The sequence below is a fragment of the Lolium rigidum genome, chromosome 1, assembly GCF_022539505.1.
Source record: "Lolium rigidum isolate FL_2022 chromosome 1, APGP_CSIRO_Lrig_0.1, whole genome shotgun sequence".
In the NCBI taxonomy this organism is placed as follows: Eukaryota; Viridiplantae; Streptophyta; class Magnoliopsida; order Poales; family Poaceae; genus Lolium; species Lolium rigidum.
The window spans coordinates 212,303,654-212,319,070 of record NC_061508.1 but is presented as its reverse complement, the minus strand read 5'-3'; the positions used below and the strand labels follow the sequence as shown (position 1 = coordinate 212,319,070).

Here is a 15,417-nt window from a genome sequence, read left to right as displayed (position 1 = left end):
AACTAGTAAAAATATCCATATTTTTGCAGGAACGGGTAACCCATACAATTGCGTTGAATACGGATACAGATTTGGTGATCTGGCAGAGTTCTGTGGGATCCCCAACTTCCCCAGGTCCACGCGTCTTTCATCTTTGTGAGGCAGGAGCAACGAGGATCTCTAGGTTAACATACGAAAAGTAATACGGCAGGCGTGATTTGAACGTTACTTTTGCCAAAATGACCCGACAGTTACTGTTGTGCGTAAGGCAGAGCATCAACATTCAGAAACAGTCAGAGCAAATAAATGATTTCAAGGAAATACAACCCAATAATCCAGCTCTTCATCATAGGAATCGACAGTCCAAAGCTGCGACCAGAAGCTATGGCAAACGTATTGATAGTACAGGGCACATGACCGATCGGAAGACAACAAAAGTAAATCACACAATCCTTTCCAATTCCCTCGCGTAGCCGAGGGTCTGGGTGATGACCGGCGCCGCCGGTATCTCCTTGCAGGGCTGGGACTCCTTCACCTTTTGGAAGAAGACAGAGCCGTTCTTGACATCCCACTCGGGGTGCTCCTGTGGACAACAACATAGTACTTAGAATCTGTTGTGGATACCACATAATTCACATGGGGACATGGAAAATGGAAGGGGATGGAATTTACCTCTGCGATGTACTGTTGCAGTTCTTGGTCAGAACTGAACATAAACATTTGTTTCGCATCGCTTATTGACAGGTAATCGTACCCCTTCTCGCTGCATCCAGCAATTTCATCTCTGCATGCATACAAAATCACAGTAAGGGTCTGCATATAGCATACACCGATAGATCAAACAGGAAGCGGCAGTATCAGCAACCCAACTTACCTAACTGTTTTCGCGAGAAGGTCCATGAAGTATACATAGGTTTCATGTGGGACTGCCTGCCGAGCAGTCAATACTCGGTTGTAGGCACCTTCCATGAAGGACTGCTCAAGCTCAACTGCGTGCTTGATGCAAAGATTCTCTAGTGCTTTGGCTGGCAGAAGCTCCAGCTCAGTGTGGAACTCTGCAATCCTATTCTGGACCAACAGCCTCAGAAGATTAAGCCCCAAAATTGGGTACTCCTCTGGTGATGGGGGAATTATGCCACTGCATGCATTAGGATGATTTAGTATGATGTATGACGATATATGCAACAATTCTAACATGCTCCTAGGTAAAATATCCATGGACATGTCCACATGAAATTTTGAAGTAGTTATAAACAAAGTTCTGAAAGAAAATGTTCAACAAAGAATTAGAGGCCAAAACTATTCTAAAATAGCGAAAACTAAATAATTTTGCCAATCTGGCAAGTATATTACAGCTCGCCGCTAACTTAATAACAATCAAAAATTCCCTACTCAGCCCATATTTTTAGTTCCATTGCTCAACTCTGAACCCAGCAAAGTTAGCACTATACAACTCATGCAAATCTCACTCAATAAGCTATTTTGGGTTTAATTCACAATAGAACCTATCAAATTTCTGTTGTTCAACCTTCTTTTGGAAGTTTTCTTCGGTTTGCCATTGTTACTGAATAATAAGCCAGTGGAAGATGGGATAAAACCGGGAACAAAAGTAGAATACATGTGCTAAATAACAGCCTGCCCAATGGACAGTCAGCAAAAAGAAGTGACAAAGTAGTGAAGAGGAACTAACCATGTGTCCATGTAATAAGGTTTAAGCTGGCAGAAGTCCCGTTCAAATGCATCTTGGTCTTCCATCTTCACGCTCAGAACAACGGCATGCTCATAAATGTCCCCTGAAAGATTTCAGCTTTGCTTAGCACTTGCTCTGTAAAGGATAACTGCAAGGTTTGCGAAGAAATTTGCTGCCTAGCCGGATGTTTGCTAGATAGTTGGACCATACTAATCTAGACTAGATAAATTATTCCCAATTAACAACAACACGTAAGTTATATCAGTGTGCAAAACTGTTAATAGTGTGCCTAGTGCCCACACATATAACAATAAACATGTCAATGAACTGTAAGACGATGTCATGTTTTATATCATCTCAATGAAAAGGCTGTTATCATCGGATGTAAACATCTAATTCAGTATCCTAGATCTCGTGCAAGAGGAGCAATATTGTTCCAGAGTTTGCATTATTATGAACCAACAGCGAGCATAAATAACGATACACTAGACGGGCAACAGTTGATCCGAAAGAACAGTTGCCTTACTCGCGGTCGTGAGCTCCTCGACGGCGTTGGGCGTCTGCTGAAACGACGGCGGAAGGCTGGGGAACTTGGTGAGGAGGACCTGCAGAAAAGGAGGGCGGAGTTTCGCATGTCAATCAAACCGTAAGAATCCCACCTCCCACGCGGGGAACTCAGCTACGCTCTCAAACCTAGTAAAAATCGAGTCTTTCGGCCTCGAATCGAACAAATCTCGAAAAGAAGAAGATGGGGCGAGATCCGTCGACCCGATGGGGCGGGGCGCACCTTGAGCTGCGAGAGGAGGTTGGCGCAGACGTCGAGGTCGTTCCGGGCGTAGGCCGCCTTGAATCGGGCGAACAGCTGCGTCACCTCTACCAGCTTCGGATCCATCGGCGGCGGCTGCTCGAGCTTCTCTGTTCGTCTCGGCTGGAGGTTCTGGTGACCGTGATGAGGAGGCTTTGCCTTGCGTGTTGGGTTGGGTTGGGCTAATATTGGACCGACACTGGTAGTAGGGGAGTGCGATACGGGATCGGAGTTTGGGCCGACTCCAACCGGAGTTCGTATACGACTCGTATTCTGACTTGTGGGTCGCCCTCCTGGCTTCACAGCTAAAGCCTGAATTTTTGGCAGGTACTAGCTAACCATGTACACATGATCTAAGGGTTATTGTATAATTGGTCACCGCTATATCACATACTGAACCCACACTACACAATATAGCATAATAGACAATTAGCAAACTTGTAATTAGAACATACAAATGAACCATACTATACTAGTTTGCTATAATCAAACACTACCTATCATGCATACTAGTGATATAAACAATATCAAAAATTATCTAACATGCTATCACAATCATATAAGCAAGACAAAGACTCGGATAAACATACATCATAAAACAACAAGAATGCAAGCTAAAGCTAATACTATGAATGGCATCACGCTAGTGAACCATAGATGCACACCACAATACAGGGGGCATCACAAATATATAATACTAATAACATGAAACACAAACTAGCCAAATCATTGAATGGTCTACCACAAAATCTGACAAACATCTCATAAGATAACATACATGTACAAGACAACAAATAAATCTATATATCGATAAACAAGAGCAAGACATGTTATTATCTATTCGATAAGTAAATGTATGCTAGCATACATGAAGAAAGCTCAATATAAAGCATGCAGTACTAACATGAAAATAAGCTACCATGTATGTATATAATAACACAAATGATTGATCAATGGAGTATCTAATGGGCAACAAATAATATAGACCAAGCATGAACATGCACACTGATTGCGCCTAGTTAACACGTCTGTTGGGAACCCCAAGAGGAAGGTGTGATGCGCACAACAGCAAGTTTTTCCTCAGTAAGAAACCAAGGTTATCGAACCAGTAGGAGCCAAGAAGCACGTTGAAGGTTGATGGCGGCGGAGTGTAGTGCGGCGCAACACCAGGGATTCCGGCGCCAACGTGGAACCTGCACAATACAATCACAGAACTTTCTGTCACTGTCCCAGATTTAATGGAGGCATGAACCCACTATCGAGCATAAATACTCCCTCTTGGAGTCACAAGTATCAACTTGGCCGAGCCTCTACTAGCAACGGAGAGCATGCAAGAACATAAATAACATATATGATAGATTGATAATCAACTTGACATAGTATTCAATATTCATCGGATCCCAACAAACACAACATGAAGGATTACAAATAGATGATCTTGATCATGATAGGCAGCTCACAAGATCTAACATGATAGCACAATGAGGAGAAGATGACCATCTAGCTACTGCTATGGACCCATAGTCCGAGGGTGAACTACTCACACATCGATCCGGAGGCGATCATGGCGATGAAGAGACCTCCGGGAGATGATTCCCCTCTCCGGCGGGGTGCCGGAGGCGATCTCCTGAATCCCCCGAGATGGGATTGGCGGCGGCGGCGTCTCTGGAAGGTTTTCCGTATCGTGGCTCTCGGTACTGGGGGTTTCGCGACGGAGGCTTTAAGTAGGCGGAAGGGCAGGTCAGGAGGCGTCACGGGGGCCCCACACGCTAGGGTCGTGCGGGCCCCCCTTAGGCCGCGCCGCCCTAGTGTGGCGGCGCCCCGTGGCCCCACTTCGTAAGTCCTCCGGTCTTCTGGAAGCTTCGTGGAAAAATAGGCCCCTGGGCGTTGATTTCGTCCAATTCCGAGAATATTTCCTTACTAGGATTTCGAAACCAAAAACAGCAGAAAACAACAAGCGGCTCTTCGGCATCTCGTCAATAGGTTAGTGCCGGAAAATGCATAATAATGACATATAATGTGTATAAAACATGTGAGTATCATCATAAAATTAGCATGGAACATAAGAAATTATAGATACGTTTGAGACGTATCAAGCATCCCCAAGCTTAGTTCCTACTCGCCCTCGAGTAGGTAAACGATAACAAAGATAATTTCTGAAGTGACATGCTATCATAATCTTGATCAATACTATTGCAAAGCATATGAGATGAATGCAGCGATTCGAAGCAATGATGAAGATAATGAGTAAACTAATGAATCATATAGCAAAGACTTTTTATGAATAATACTTTCAAGACAAGCATCAATAAGACTTGCATAAGAGTTACTCATAAAGCAATAAATTCAAAGTAAAGGCATTGAAGCAACACAAAGTAAGATATAAGTTTCAGCGGTTGCTTTCAACTTCAACATGTACATCTCATGGATAATTGTCAACACAAAATAATATAACAAGTGCAATAGGTAAACATGTAAGAATTAATGCACACAGTTGATACAAGTGTTTGCTTCTAAGATAGAAAGAATAGGCAAACTGACTCAACAATAAAGTAGAAGATAGGCCCTTCGCGAGAGGAAGCATTGATTACTATATTTGTGCTAGAGCTTTTCATTTTGAAAACAAGAAACAATTTTATCAACGGTATTAATAAAGCATATGTGTTATGTATAAGATATCTTATAAGTTGCAAGCCTCATGCATATTATACTAATAGTGCTCGCACCTTGTCCTAATTAGCTTGGATTAACACGGATTATCATTGCATAGCATATGTTTCAACCAAGTGTCACAAAGGGGTACCTCTATGCCGCATGTATAAAGGTCTAAGGAGAAAGCTCGCATTGGATTTCTCGCTTTTGATTATTCTCAACTTAGACATCCATACCGGGACAACATAGACAACAGATAATGGACTCCTCTTTAATGCATAAGCATTCAACAACAATTAATATTCTCATAAGAGATTGAGGATTAGTTGTCCACACTGAAACTTCCACCATGAATCATGGCTTTGGTTAGCGGCCCAATATTCTTCTCTAACATTATGCATACTCAAACCATTTGATCATGAAAATCCCCCTTACTTCAGACAAGACGAACATGCATAGCAACTCACATGATATTCAACAAAGGTAAAAGAGTTGATGGCGTCCCCAGAAAACATGGTTACCGCTCAACAAGCAACTTACTAAGAAATAAGACACATAAGTACATATTCTTCACCACGATAGTTTTTAAGCTATTTGTCCCATGAGCTATATATTGCAAAGGTAAAGAATAGAATTTTAAAGGTAGCACTCAAGTAATGTACTTTGGAATGGCGGAGAAATACCATGTGGTAGGTAGTATGGTGGACACAAATGGCATAGTGGTTGGCTCAAGGATTTGGATGCACGAGAAGAATTCCTCTCGATACAAGGCTAGGCTAGCAAGGTTGTTTGAAGCAAACTCAAGTATAAAAGGTGCAGCAAAGCTCACATATGAACATATTGTAACTATTATAAGACTTTACATTGTCTCCTTGTTGTTCAAACACCTCAACCGAGAAAATATCTAGACTCTAGAGATCAATCATGCAAACCAAATTTTAACAAGCTCTATGTAGTTATTCATTAATGAGTACAAGGTAAATGATGCAAGAGCTTAAACAAGATCTATATGAGCACAACAATTGCCAAGTATCACATTATTCAAGACATTAAACCATTTTACCACATGCGGTATTTTCCGTTTCCAACCATATAACAATGAATGAAATAGTCCAACTTTCGCAATAAACATTAAAGATAAAGCTAAGAACACATGTGTTCATACGAAACAGCGGAGCATGTCTCCCTCCCAAACAAAGAATGCTAGGATCCGATTTATTCAAACAAAAACAAAACAAAAACAAAAGCAAACAGACGCTCCAAGTAAAGCACATAAGATGTGACAGAATAAAAATATAGTTTCACTAGAGGATCCTGATAAGTTGTCGATGAAGAAGGGATGCCTTGGGCATCCCCAAGCTTAGACGCTTGAGTCTTCTTAAAATATGCAGGGATGAACCACGGGGGCATCCCCAAGCTTTGACTTTTCACTCTTCTTGATCATATTGTATCATCCTCCTCTCTTGACCCTTGAAAACTTCCTCCACAGCAAACTCAAAACAAGCTCATTAGAGGGTTAGTGCATAATCAAAAATTCACATGTTTAGAGGTGATATAATCATTCTTAACACTTCTGGACATTGCATAAAGCTACTGGACGTTAATGGAACAAAGAAATCCATCCAACACAGCAAAAGAGGCAATGCGAAATAAAAGGCAGAATCTGTCAAAACAGAACAGTCCGTAAAGACGAATTTTATTGAGGCACCAGACTTGCTCAAATGAAAATGCCCAAATTGAATGAAAGTTGCGTACATATCTGAGGATCACGCACGTAAATTGTCAGATTTTTTTGATTTTTCTACAGAGACTAATGCTCAAATTCGTGACAGCAAGAAATCTATTCCTGCGCAGTAATCCAAATCTAGTATTGGCTTTACTATCAAAGACTTTACTTGGCACAACAATGCAATAAAATAAAGATAAGGAGAGGTTGCTACAGTAGTAAACAACTTCCAAGACTCAAATATAAAACAAAGTGCAGAAGTAAAATAATGGGTTGTCTCCCATAAGCGCTTTTCTTTAACGCCTTTCAGCTAGGCGCAGAAAGTGTGTATCAAGTGTTGTCGAGAGGTGAAGCATCAACATAGGTGTATGGAGTTTTCTCAACTATGCATTTTATCTTATCTATGTGAGTTTCAGAGGCTCCCTTTTCATTATTCTTAGGTTTGCTATCCTCGTCAAACAAATTTTCAGGTACAAGCCAACCATAGTTATTTTCTAGAGCGTCATTCATTCCTAGGAGCTTACAAGATATTGTTGTCTTAATCTCCCCACCATCATTAATATTATTAGTGTACCTTACTCTCTCCATGTCCATTTTTTCAAGGATACTAGCAAAGTTGGTATAAGAGCCAAGCATCTTATATTTAATAAAGACCTTTCTAGCCTCTCTTGCTACACCACCAAATTCTTTAAGAAGGGTTTCTAAGACAAAATCTTTCTTTTCTCCCTCTTCCATATCACCGAGTGTGAGAAACATGTGTTGGATTATAGGATTAAGATTAACAAATTTAGTTTCCAACATGTGTACTAAAGAAGCAACAAGCAATTTCATAAGTAGGAGCAAGTTCTACCAAGTGTCTATCTTCAAAATCTTCAGCGGTACTAACATGAGTGAAAAAATCTTCTATATTATCTCTCCCAATTATAGACCCTCGTCCTACCGGTATGTCTTTCAGAGTGAACTTAGGAGGAAACATGATGAAATAAACTAAAGGCAAATAAAGTAAATGCAAGTAACTAATTTTTTTGTGTTTTTGATATAGAGAACAAGACAGTAAATAAAGTAAAACTAGCAACTAATTTTTTATGTTTTGTTTAAGTGCAGCAAACAAAGTAGTAAATAAAGTAAAGCAAGACAAAAACAAAGTAAAGAGATTGGAAGTGGGAGACTCCCCTTGCAGCGTGTCTTGATCTCCCCGGCAACGGCGCCAGAAAAAGAGCTTGATTGCGCGTAGTTAACACGTCCGTTGGGAACCCCAAGAGGAAGGTGTGATGCGCACAGCAGCAAGTTTTCCCTCAGTAAGAAACCAAGGTTATCGAACCAGTAGGAGCCAAGAAGCACGTTGAAGGTTGATGGCGGCGGAGTGTATTGCGGCGCAACACCAGGGATTTCGGACCTGCACAACACAATCACAGAACTTTGCCCCAACGTAACAGCGAGGTTGTCAATCTCACCGGCTTGCTGTAAACAAAGGATTAGATGTATAGTGTGGATGATGATGGTTGTTTGCGAAGAACAGTAAAGAACAATTGCAGCAGATTGTATTTCAGATGTAAAGAATAGGACCGGGGTCCACAGTTCACTAGTGGCGTCTCTCCCGTAAGATAGCAGATGTTGGGTGAACAAATTACAGTTGGGCAATTGACAAATAAAGAAGGCATGACAATGCACATACATATATCATGATGAGTACTATGAGATTTAATCAGGGCATTACGACAAAGTACATAGACCGCTATCCAGAGATGCATCTATGCCTAAAAAGTCCACCTTCGAAGTTATCATCCGAACCCCGTCCGAGTATTAAGTTGCAAACAACGAGACAATTGCATTAAGTATGATGCGTAATGTAATCAACACAAATATCCTTAGACAAAGCATCGATGTTTTATCCCTAGTGGCAACAAGACATCCACAACCTTAGAACTTTCCGTCATCGTCCCAGATTTAATGGAGGCATGAACCCACTATCGAGCATAAATACTCCCTCTTGGAGTCACAAGTATCAACTTGGCCGCAGCCTCTACTAGCAACGGAGAGCATGCAAGAACATAAATAACATATATGATATATTGATAATCAACTTGACATAATATTCAATATTCATCGGATCCCAACAAACACAACATGAAGAATTACAAATAGATGATCTTGATCATGATAGGCAGCTCACAAGATCTAACATGATAGCACAATGAGGAGAAGACGACCATCTAGGTACTGCTATGGACCCATAGTCCAGGGGTTAACTACTCACACAACATAACATAGTATTCTCTATCCATCGGATCCCAACAAACACAACATATAGCATTACAGATAGATGATCTTGATCATGTTAGGCAGCTCACAAGATCCGACAATGAAGCACATAAGGAGAAGACGACCATCTAGCTACTGCTATGGACCCATAGTCCGGGGGTGAACTACTCACTCATCACTCCGGAGGCGACCATGGCGGTGAAGAGTCCTCCGGGAGATGATTCCCCTCTCCGGCGAGGGTGCCGGAGGCGATCTCCTGAATCCCCCGAGATGGGATTGGCGGCGGCGGCGTCTCCGGAAGGTTTTCCGTATCGTGGCTCTCGGTACTGGGGGTTTCGCGATGGAGGCTTTAAGTAGGCGGAAGGGCAGGTCAGGAGGCGTCACGGGGGCCCCACACGCTAGGGCCGCGCGGGCCCCCCTTAGGCCGCGCCGCCCTAGTGTGGCGGCGCCCCGTGGCCCCACTTCGTAAGTCCTCCGGTCTTCTGGAAGCTTTGTGGAAAAATAGGCCCCTGGGCGTTGATTTCGTCAAATTCCGAGAATATTTCCTTACTAGGATTTCTGAAACCAAAAACAACAGAAAACAGCAACTGGCTCTTCGGCATCTCGTCAATAGGTTAGTGCCGGAAAGTGCATAATAATGACATATAATGTGTATAAAATATGTGAGTATCATCATAAAAGTAGCATGGAACATAAGAAATTATAGATACGTTTGAGACGTATCACACACTACTACAACAATAAGCTACCAAAATAAATAGAATCAAGCATATTATATATGCATGAATGATACAAAAGATACCATGGTATCTAAGCATGAATGATAAACCAGTTAAATAACGCATATGTAGTAACACGAACAACTTTGTAAAAGATATGATGGAGCTACGAAAGGGTGTGGACACGTATGATGCATGCATAAAAGATGAATTCAAATTGCATACTGCGTTTCTTTGGTCCATGCATGACTATCCTGGATATGCCACTACGTCTAGACGTAGCACAAGTGGTTTTTATGTTTGTGTGCATTGTGATGAAAATTGTTGCTATGAGTCTTTGAAACGCAAAATTGGATATACTTGTCATCGCTGGTTTCTTCGAAAGAATCACCCATATAGGAGAAACAAACTTTTCAATGAACATGTTTAGAATGGAGATCCACCAAGAAAGTACACACCGGATGTAGTAGCACAAAAAGGTAGAAAATGCAAAGGATTATAAACATGGTCGAAATCCAGCTATTAAGAAGCGAACGCGTAGAGTAAGTGGTGAACCAACCTCGCAGGTGAAGGCTAGCTTACGTGATCTACCGTATTAATCAGAACTAAATTTAGCACATGACCTAGATATGATGCACATTGAGAAGAACATCTGTGACAATATCCTTAGTACCCTTCTTGAACTTGAGGGCAAGAACGACTAGAATTGATTTAAAAAAAAGAATGTTAGGAAGAAGTTTTGGATGCAAGATGAGGCAGAAGTTTACACAAAATATGTTTCATGTTAGCAGGGTTATACTATCAGGGTAAACTTGTTTATGAACAATTAATTTGTGATAAAAGAATTCATAATGCGTGTACATGTATGTTAATACTAACTATGACATGTAGTTTAATAATATCTTTCGCATGTGTGTCTGGTTGCTCAAGATTTTTATTGATGAACAAACCAAAATTATAAGGCATTTACTGGTATGTAAATACTTACTATGATACAGAAATTAATAATAACTTTTACATGTGTGTGTGTGATTGCTCAATATTTTTATTAATGAATGGATTTTTCTTTAGGAAGAAACATAATAGGTAGTAATGATTACCAGGTGCTTATTGGCATTCTGGTTGTTTGTCCAATTAAGGGTATGCTGGAGAGCCACAACGGTTGCTTGTGCAAATAGTCTTGCACTATGCTAGATCTAAGCCCATTCAATCTATCCATATTTTCTATCACTGCCCCTACTGCTTCTAGTTGATGGTGGTTCCATCAGTGATAGTGAGAGTATAAAAAATGGGCTTTCTGTCCTCGTTCGAATTGAAATATGTTGTACGTACGAGAAATGGCTGCAAAGGGGTTAATTTTGGGCCCAAGGGCATCTCCAGCGGCGCGACGCAAATGATCGCTGAGCGACCGTTTTCGTCCGCCGTGACCGGAAATGCGTCTGGACCCTGCTTCAGCGGGACGACGCAAAGTGACCGGCCCGTCCGCGGTATGCGCCAGGTTTCCGTCTCCGCGGACGCTCGGCAGTCGCGGAAAATGTCCGCGTTGGGTACATCCGGGCTCGGTCGGCAGTGACTAGATAAGCAAAATATTTTTTCATTACTATTGATTGGCCAAAAGGACCATCTTTACAGAGATGGTTAGTCGAGTTAACCTAAAACTACAACGGCCGTACCTACTCGCCGTCGCGCGGCCTACACCGGCCTCGGTTACTCGCAGTCGCGCGCCCTACTACTGGCCGCCGGATGGGCCGGCGCCGTCGTCGAAGCGGGAGCGCTTCTTGCACTCCGCGCGCCGCGCACGGCGGCGAACGGACATCTCGTCCTGCCACAGGGCCGTCACCGTCGCAAAGGCCACCTTCGTAGCCGCCGCCTCCGCCGTCGCCCGGGCCTCTTCCTCTGCCGCCGCCTGGACCGCCGCCGCCGCCCGGGCCTCCTCCTCCGCCGCCGCCGCGTCCTCCTCCGCCTGGACCGCTGCCTGGATCGCCGCCACGTCGGCGACGAAGCGGGCCCTGTCCCTAGCCGTCGCCACAGCTTCGTCCCTGGCGGTGATGGCGACCTCCAGCGCCCGGTTCTCCTGCTCGACCCGCGCGGGAGAACGGCCCTTACGCTGGAGCGAGTCCAGGTCGGAGCACATTAACCCCCTAGCCATGGCCGTCGCATAGCTGGCGGCTTCCTCCTCCGCCACCAAAGCCTGGCGGCGCTGGGCGTCCCCTGCTAGGGACTCGAAGGACGCGAGCAGAACCCGCTGGTCACCGGCGCACTCGAAGCGACTGGGCACGGGGGGGTCGTCGTCCGCGATGTCGTGGATGACGGCGTCGGCCGGAGGGGCCGCGAGGGCCGCCCGCGCCTCCGCGAGCTCGGCCTCGGCGAGCTCGGCCATGGCGTTGGCGATCTCCGCCCTGGTCGCCGCGAGGCGCCCTTCCGCGCGCTCTGCCGCCTCCGCCTCCGCGACCTCCGGGTCCAGCTGCCGGGCCTCAACGCCGGCGGCAGCTACCTCGTCCTCCTCCTCCTCCGGGTGGAGCCGGCGGCAAATGTCAACAACTTGCTCCCAACTCATGTGGTCCGCCATGGATGGATGGTAGTGTGAGGTGTGCCCGTCGCACCCGGCGGTGTCCACCGTATATAGCCACGGCGGGGCGGGAAACGGCGTTGGCGCGCGGGCGTTTCCCGCGCGCGCGAAACGCCGGCGAAACTTGCGAATGTATTGGGCGCGCGCGGGAACGATCGTCGTCGCGCGGGAACAGTTAATCGCCGGCGGCAGTCCTCGACGGGACGTAAAACGCCATTAGCGACCTTGACGCTGTCTCCGGATAAAATATGCGTCCGCACCGCTGGAGCTACCCCGACGCAAACGGTCGCCCTGGGCCACAACGCGTCCGCGGGCTGACGCAAACGGACATTTCGAACGTCCGAAATGCGTCGCGCCGCTGGAGATGCCCTAACAGACCACATTTCAAGGTTAATATTCGGTTGGATGCTCATCAGGTATTGACTGACAGTCCCATGAGATATGTTTGCGAAGCTTGTATATAGGCTTAGCTGCCCCTTATCCCTTCTATTACCCTCTTCTCCTTTACCCCGCGCACCCTCGGCTTCTAAAATAAACCACCGCCACCTCGCAGGAATTGAGAAATCTATTCGGCCATCGCCATCACACACCTTGCCAGAACCCTACAATCTGGTCAGCCGCACCACCTCGCTGCTCTCCCAATCTCTATCCGCCACGCCCCCAAGCAGCCCCGCGGCCAAGAGCCCTTCTTGGTCGATGGGAATGACGAAAAATAAGTTGGACCCGAACAGGGTGTCCTATGTCCGCCCCAGCCAAGAGCGTGGTCCCTGACCATTCCGAGAGCACGGCGTCCTCCCCTCCACGCCCAGTGCCTCCTCTGGCCAAGAACGTCTTGCCCCCCTCATCCAAGGACAATGCGCCATCCTAATCCAATAACAAGGACCCCGTCCCGGCCAATAAATTAAACATGATGTCCCATATATCATCATCCAAACCGCACATTCAAGTTCAGACAAACATGATAAATGCAATGAAGAGTTAAAGCTTGATTTCTGCATAAAGTGGCAAGATAATTACAAATAAACAAGATAATTATAGTGACAAGATAATTACAACTATAAGCTCATCATGTTAAACAAGATAAATACAATGACAAGATAACTGCAATTACAAACTAGTGTAAAATTCAGTTAAATCAAATTTGAGGTACTATAGTTCAATCAACCTAGTTGAAAAATGGGTTTCTGGAAGCATAAATCCGAACCTAGGCTCATCATAATCACTAGAGTACTCTAATCACTAATTACATCCAAAACCCTAGCCAAATCCAAAGGAAGATAGACAGATAAGGAGAGGAGAACTTACCCGATGCCGCTAGAGGAAGACCCCCACCGGTGGCTCGTCTTGGCGGGTGAGGCAAGAACAGCCCTCGCGGGTGCCGCCGCTGCAAAATGCTGCAGTGATCGCGACACATAACGCCGTGACGGAGGGTACCAAGAGGCACTGCTATGTCCATCCCCACCGCTGCCGCTCGGTTCCATGTCGCTGCCGCCAGGAATCACCGTTGCCATCACTGATGGGTTGAATGCCGAAGGAGGGAGGTAGAAGTGCACCCGGAGGGGGAAACTGAAACCTAACCTACCGTTTCACCCATCTTCAGGCAAGGTGTTAACGGCGTGTGACGACTATGTCAGAGGGCCATCTTTGCGTACCACGTCAGCCTGATGGGTGGATTGTCACTTTCCGTGTCAATCCATCTTAAACTTTGTTTTAGTGCACATTGTTAAAAAAAACCAACACTAGAGTGGTAGGATTTTGCTAGCAAAACGTAAAACGGTAGCTAATCAAAATATCCGCGAAAAAGTGGTAATTTCATGCTAAGAACTCTTTTTTATATTTAAACGTATCTAGACATTCTTTGATACATAATAAATTTGAATTTGGACAATTCTTTAAAAAAATTTGTAGACGGACGGAGTACAACTCTTGGTGAAACTGCAGTACGTGAGCACGATCCAGATTGTGGAGGTACACACAAAAAATGCCAAAAAGAGAAAAGGAGGTGTGAAGCCGGAAAGTGTTTCTAGCTCTCGAGCTACAGGGCTCTCGTCATTTAAAAATATTTTTGCAAGTTACAAAAAATCTAAAAATAATTCTGGAAATTATCAGCGATACATCTCATAATCATGCAAAATGTCGACATAAAATTCTTTTTATTTTATGTTAAACAAAAAAGATAAAATTTGATATGGAAAATGTACTACTCAGATTTACACTTTTGTCATTTTTGTGTAGTTGAAAATATGAAGAATTTGAAATTGATTTTTTGCACGTTTGTGGAATACATAATTAACTACATACACATTTTTTCCAGAAATTTGTGAAACATAAAAATATATTTTTTATTTTTTTAAACCGAAAAGACCAACGTCCATGCACACTAAATATCTATTCGTGTGAAGCTCTGACTAACACGCTACTGATAGATGCTGCTGAATCTGGTTTTGACATTATTTACTGCCGTTGGATATAAGAGTCAATCAACTACACTTTGAGGATCTTTTAGGGGATTTCTTTTTGTTTTTTGAGAACAGCTACACGTGTCTTGTTTATGGCATCGTTGCAGTTTGCAGGCTTGTGCATTCCCAGAATGAAAAATCACACTCACTTATCTCACTAGCCCTTCGAATATGGCTGACAGTCCCATCGGAGCCCAGCTAGCTCCTACAGTATATGGCTGGCTGCCCCTTCTCCCTTCCCGTCCCCTCTCCTCCTTCACCCCGCGCCTTCTCGGCTCCTAAAATCAACCACTAATAACCCACAAGTATAGGGGATCGCAACAGTCTTCGAGGGAAGTAAAACCCAAATTTATTGATTCGACACAAGTGGAGGTAAAGAATACTTATAAGCCTTAACAGCGGAGTTGTCAATTCAGCTGCACCTGAAAAAGCACTAGCAACAAGGGTGATGTGAAAGCAGCAGTAATAGTAACACAGTAGCAGTAATATGAGAGCAATGGCACCGGAAAATAGTTAATACTACTTCCAATGACATGTAGAACGAGTATATGATGAT

General features: G+C 44.2%; 1 protein-coding gene across 1 annotated transcript; it reads right to left on the bottom strand.

Moving 5' to 3' along the window:
* Positions 1-232: 232 nt before the first annotated feature.
* LOC124683090 (26S proteasome non-ATPase regulatory subunit 8 homolog A-like) lies at positions 233-2,625 on the bottom strand. Its single transcript, XM_047217665.1, has 6 exons — positions 2,457-2,625; positions 2,196-2,274; positions 1,670-1,772; positions 854-1,117; positions 652-763; positions 233-562 (listed from the first exon to the last, which is right to left on the bottom strand). Exons 1-6 carry the CDS (start codon positions 2,559-2,561, stop codon positions 422-424), a joined length of 804 nt encoding a protein of 267 aa, XP_047073621.1. The 5' UTR covers positions 2,562-2,625; the 3' UTR covers positions 233-421.
* Positions 2,626-15,417: the final 12,792 nt, after the last annotated feature.

Excerpts from the sequence above, each read along its gene's own strand:
- LOC124683090 (XM_047217665.1), bottom strand. The coding sequence starts at position 2,561 with ATGGATCCGAAGCTGGTAGAGGTGACGCAGCTGTTCGCCCGATTCAAG. Across the intron at positions 2,275-2,456 it reads ACCTCCTCTCGCAGCTCAAG|GTCCTCCTCACCAAGTTCCC; the intron begins GTGCGCCCCGCC and ends CCTTTTCTGCAG. Across the intron at positions 764-853 it reads CTTCTCGCGAAAACAGTTAG|AGATGAAATTGCTGGATGCA; the intron begins GTAAGTTGGGTT and ends GTATGCATGCAG.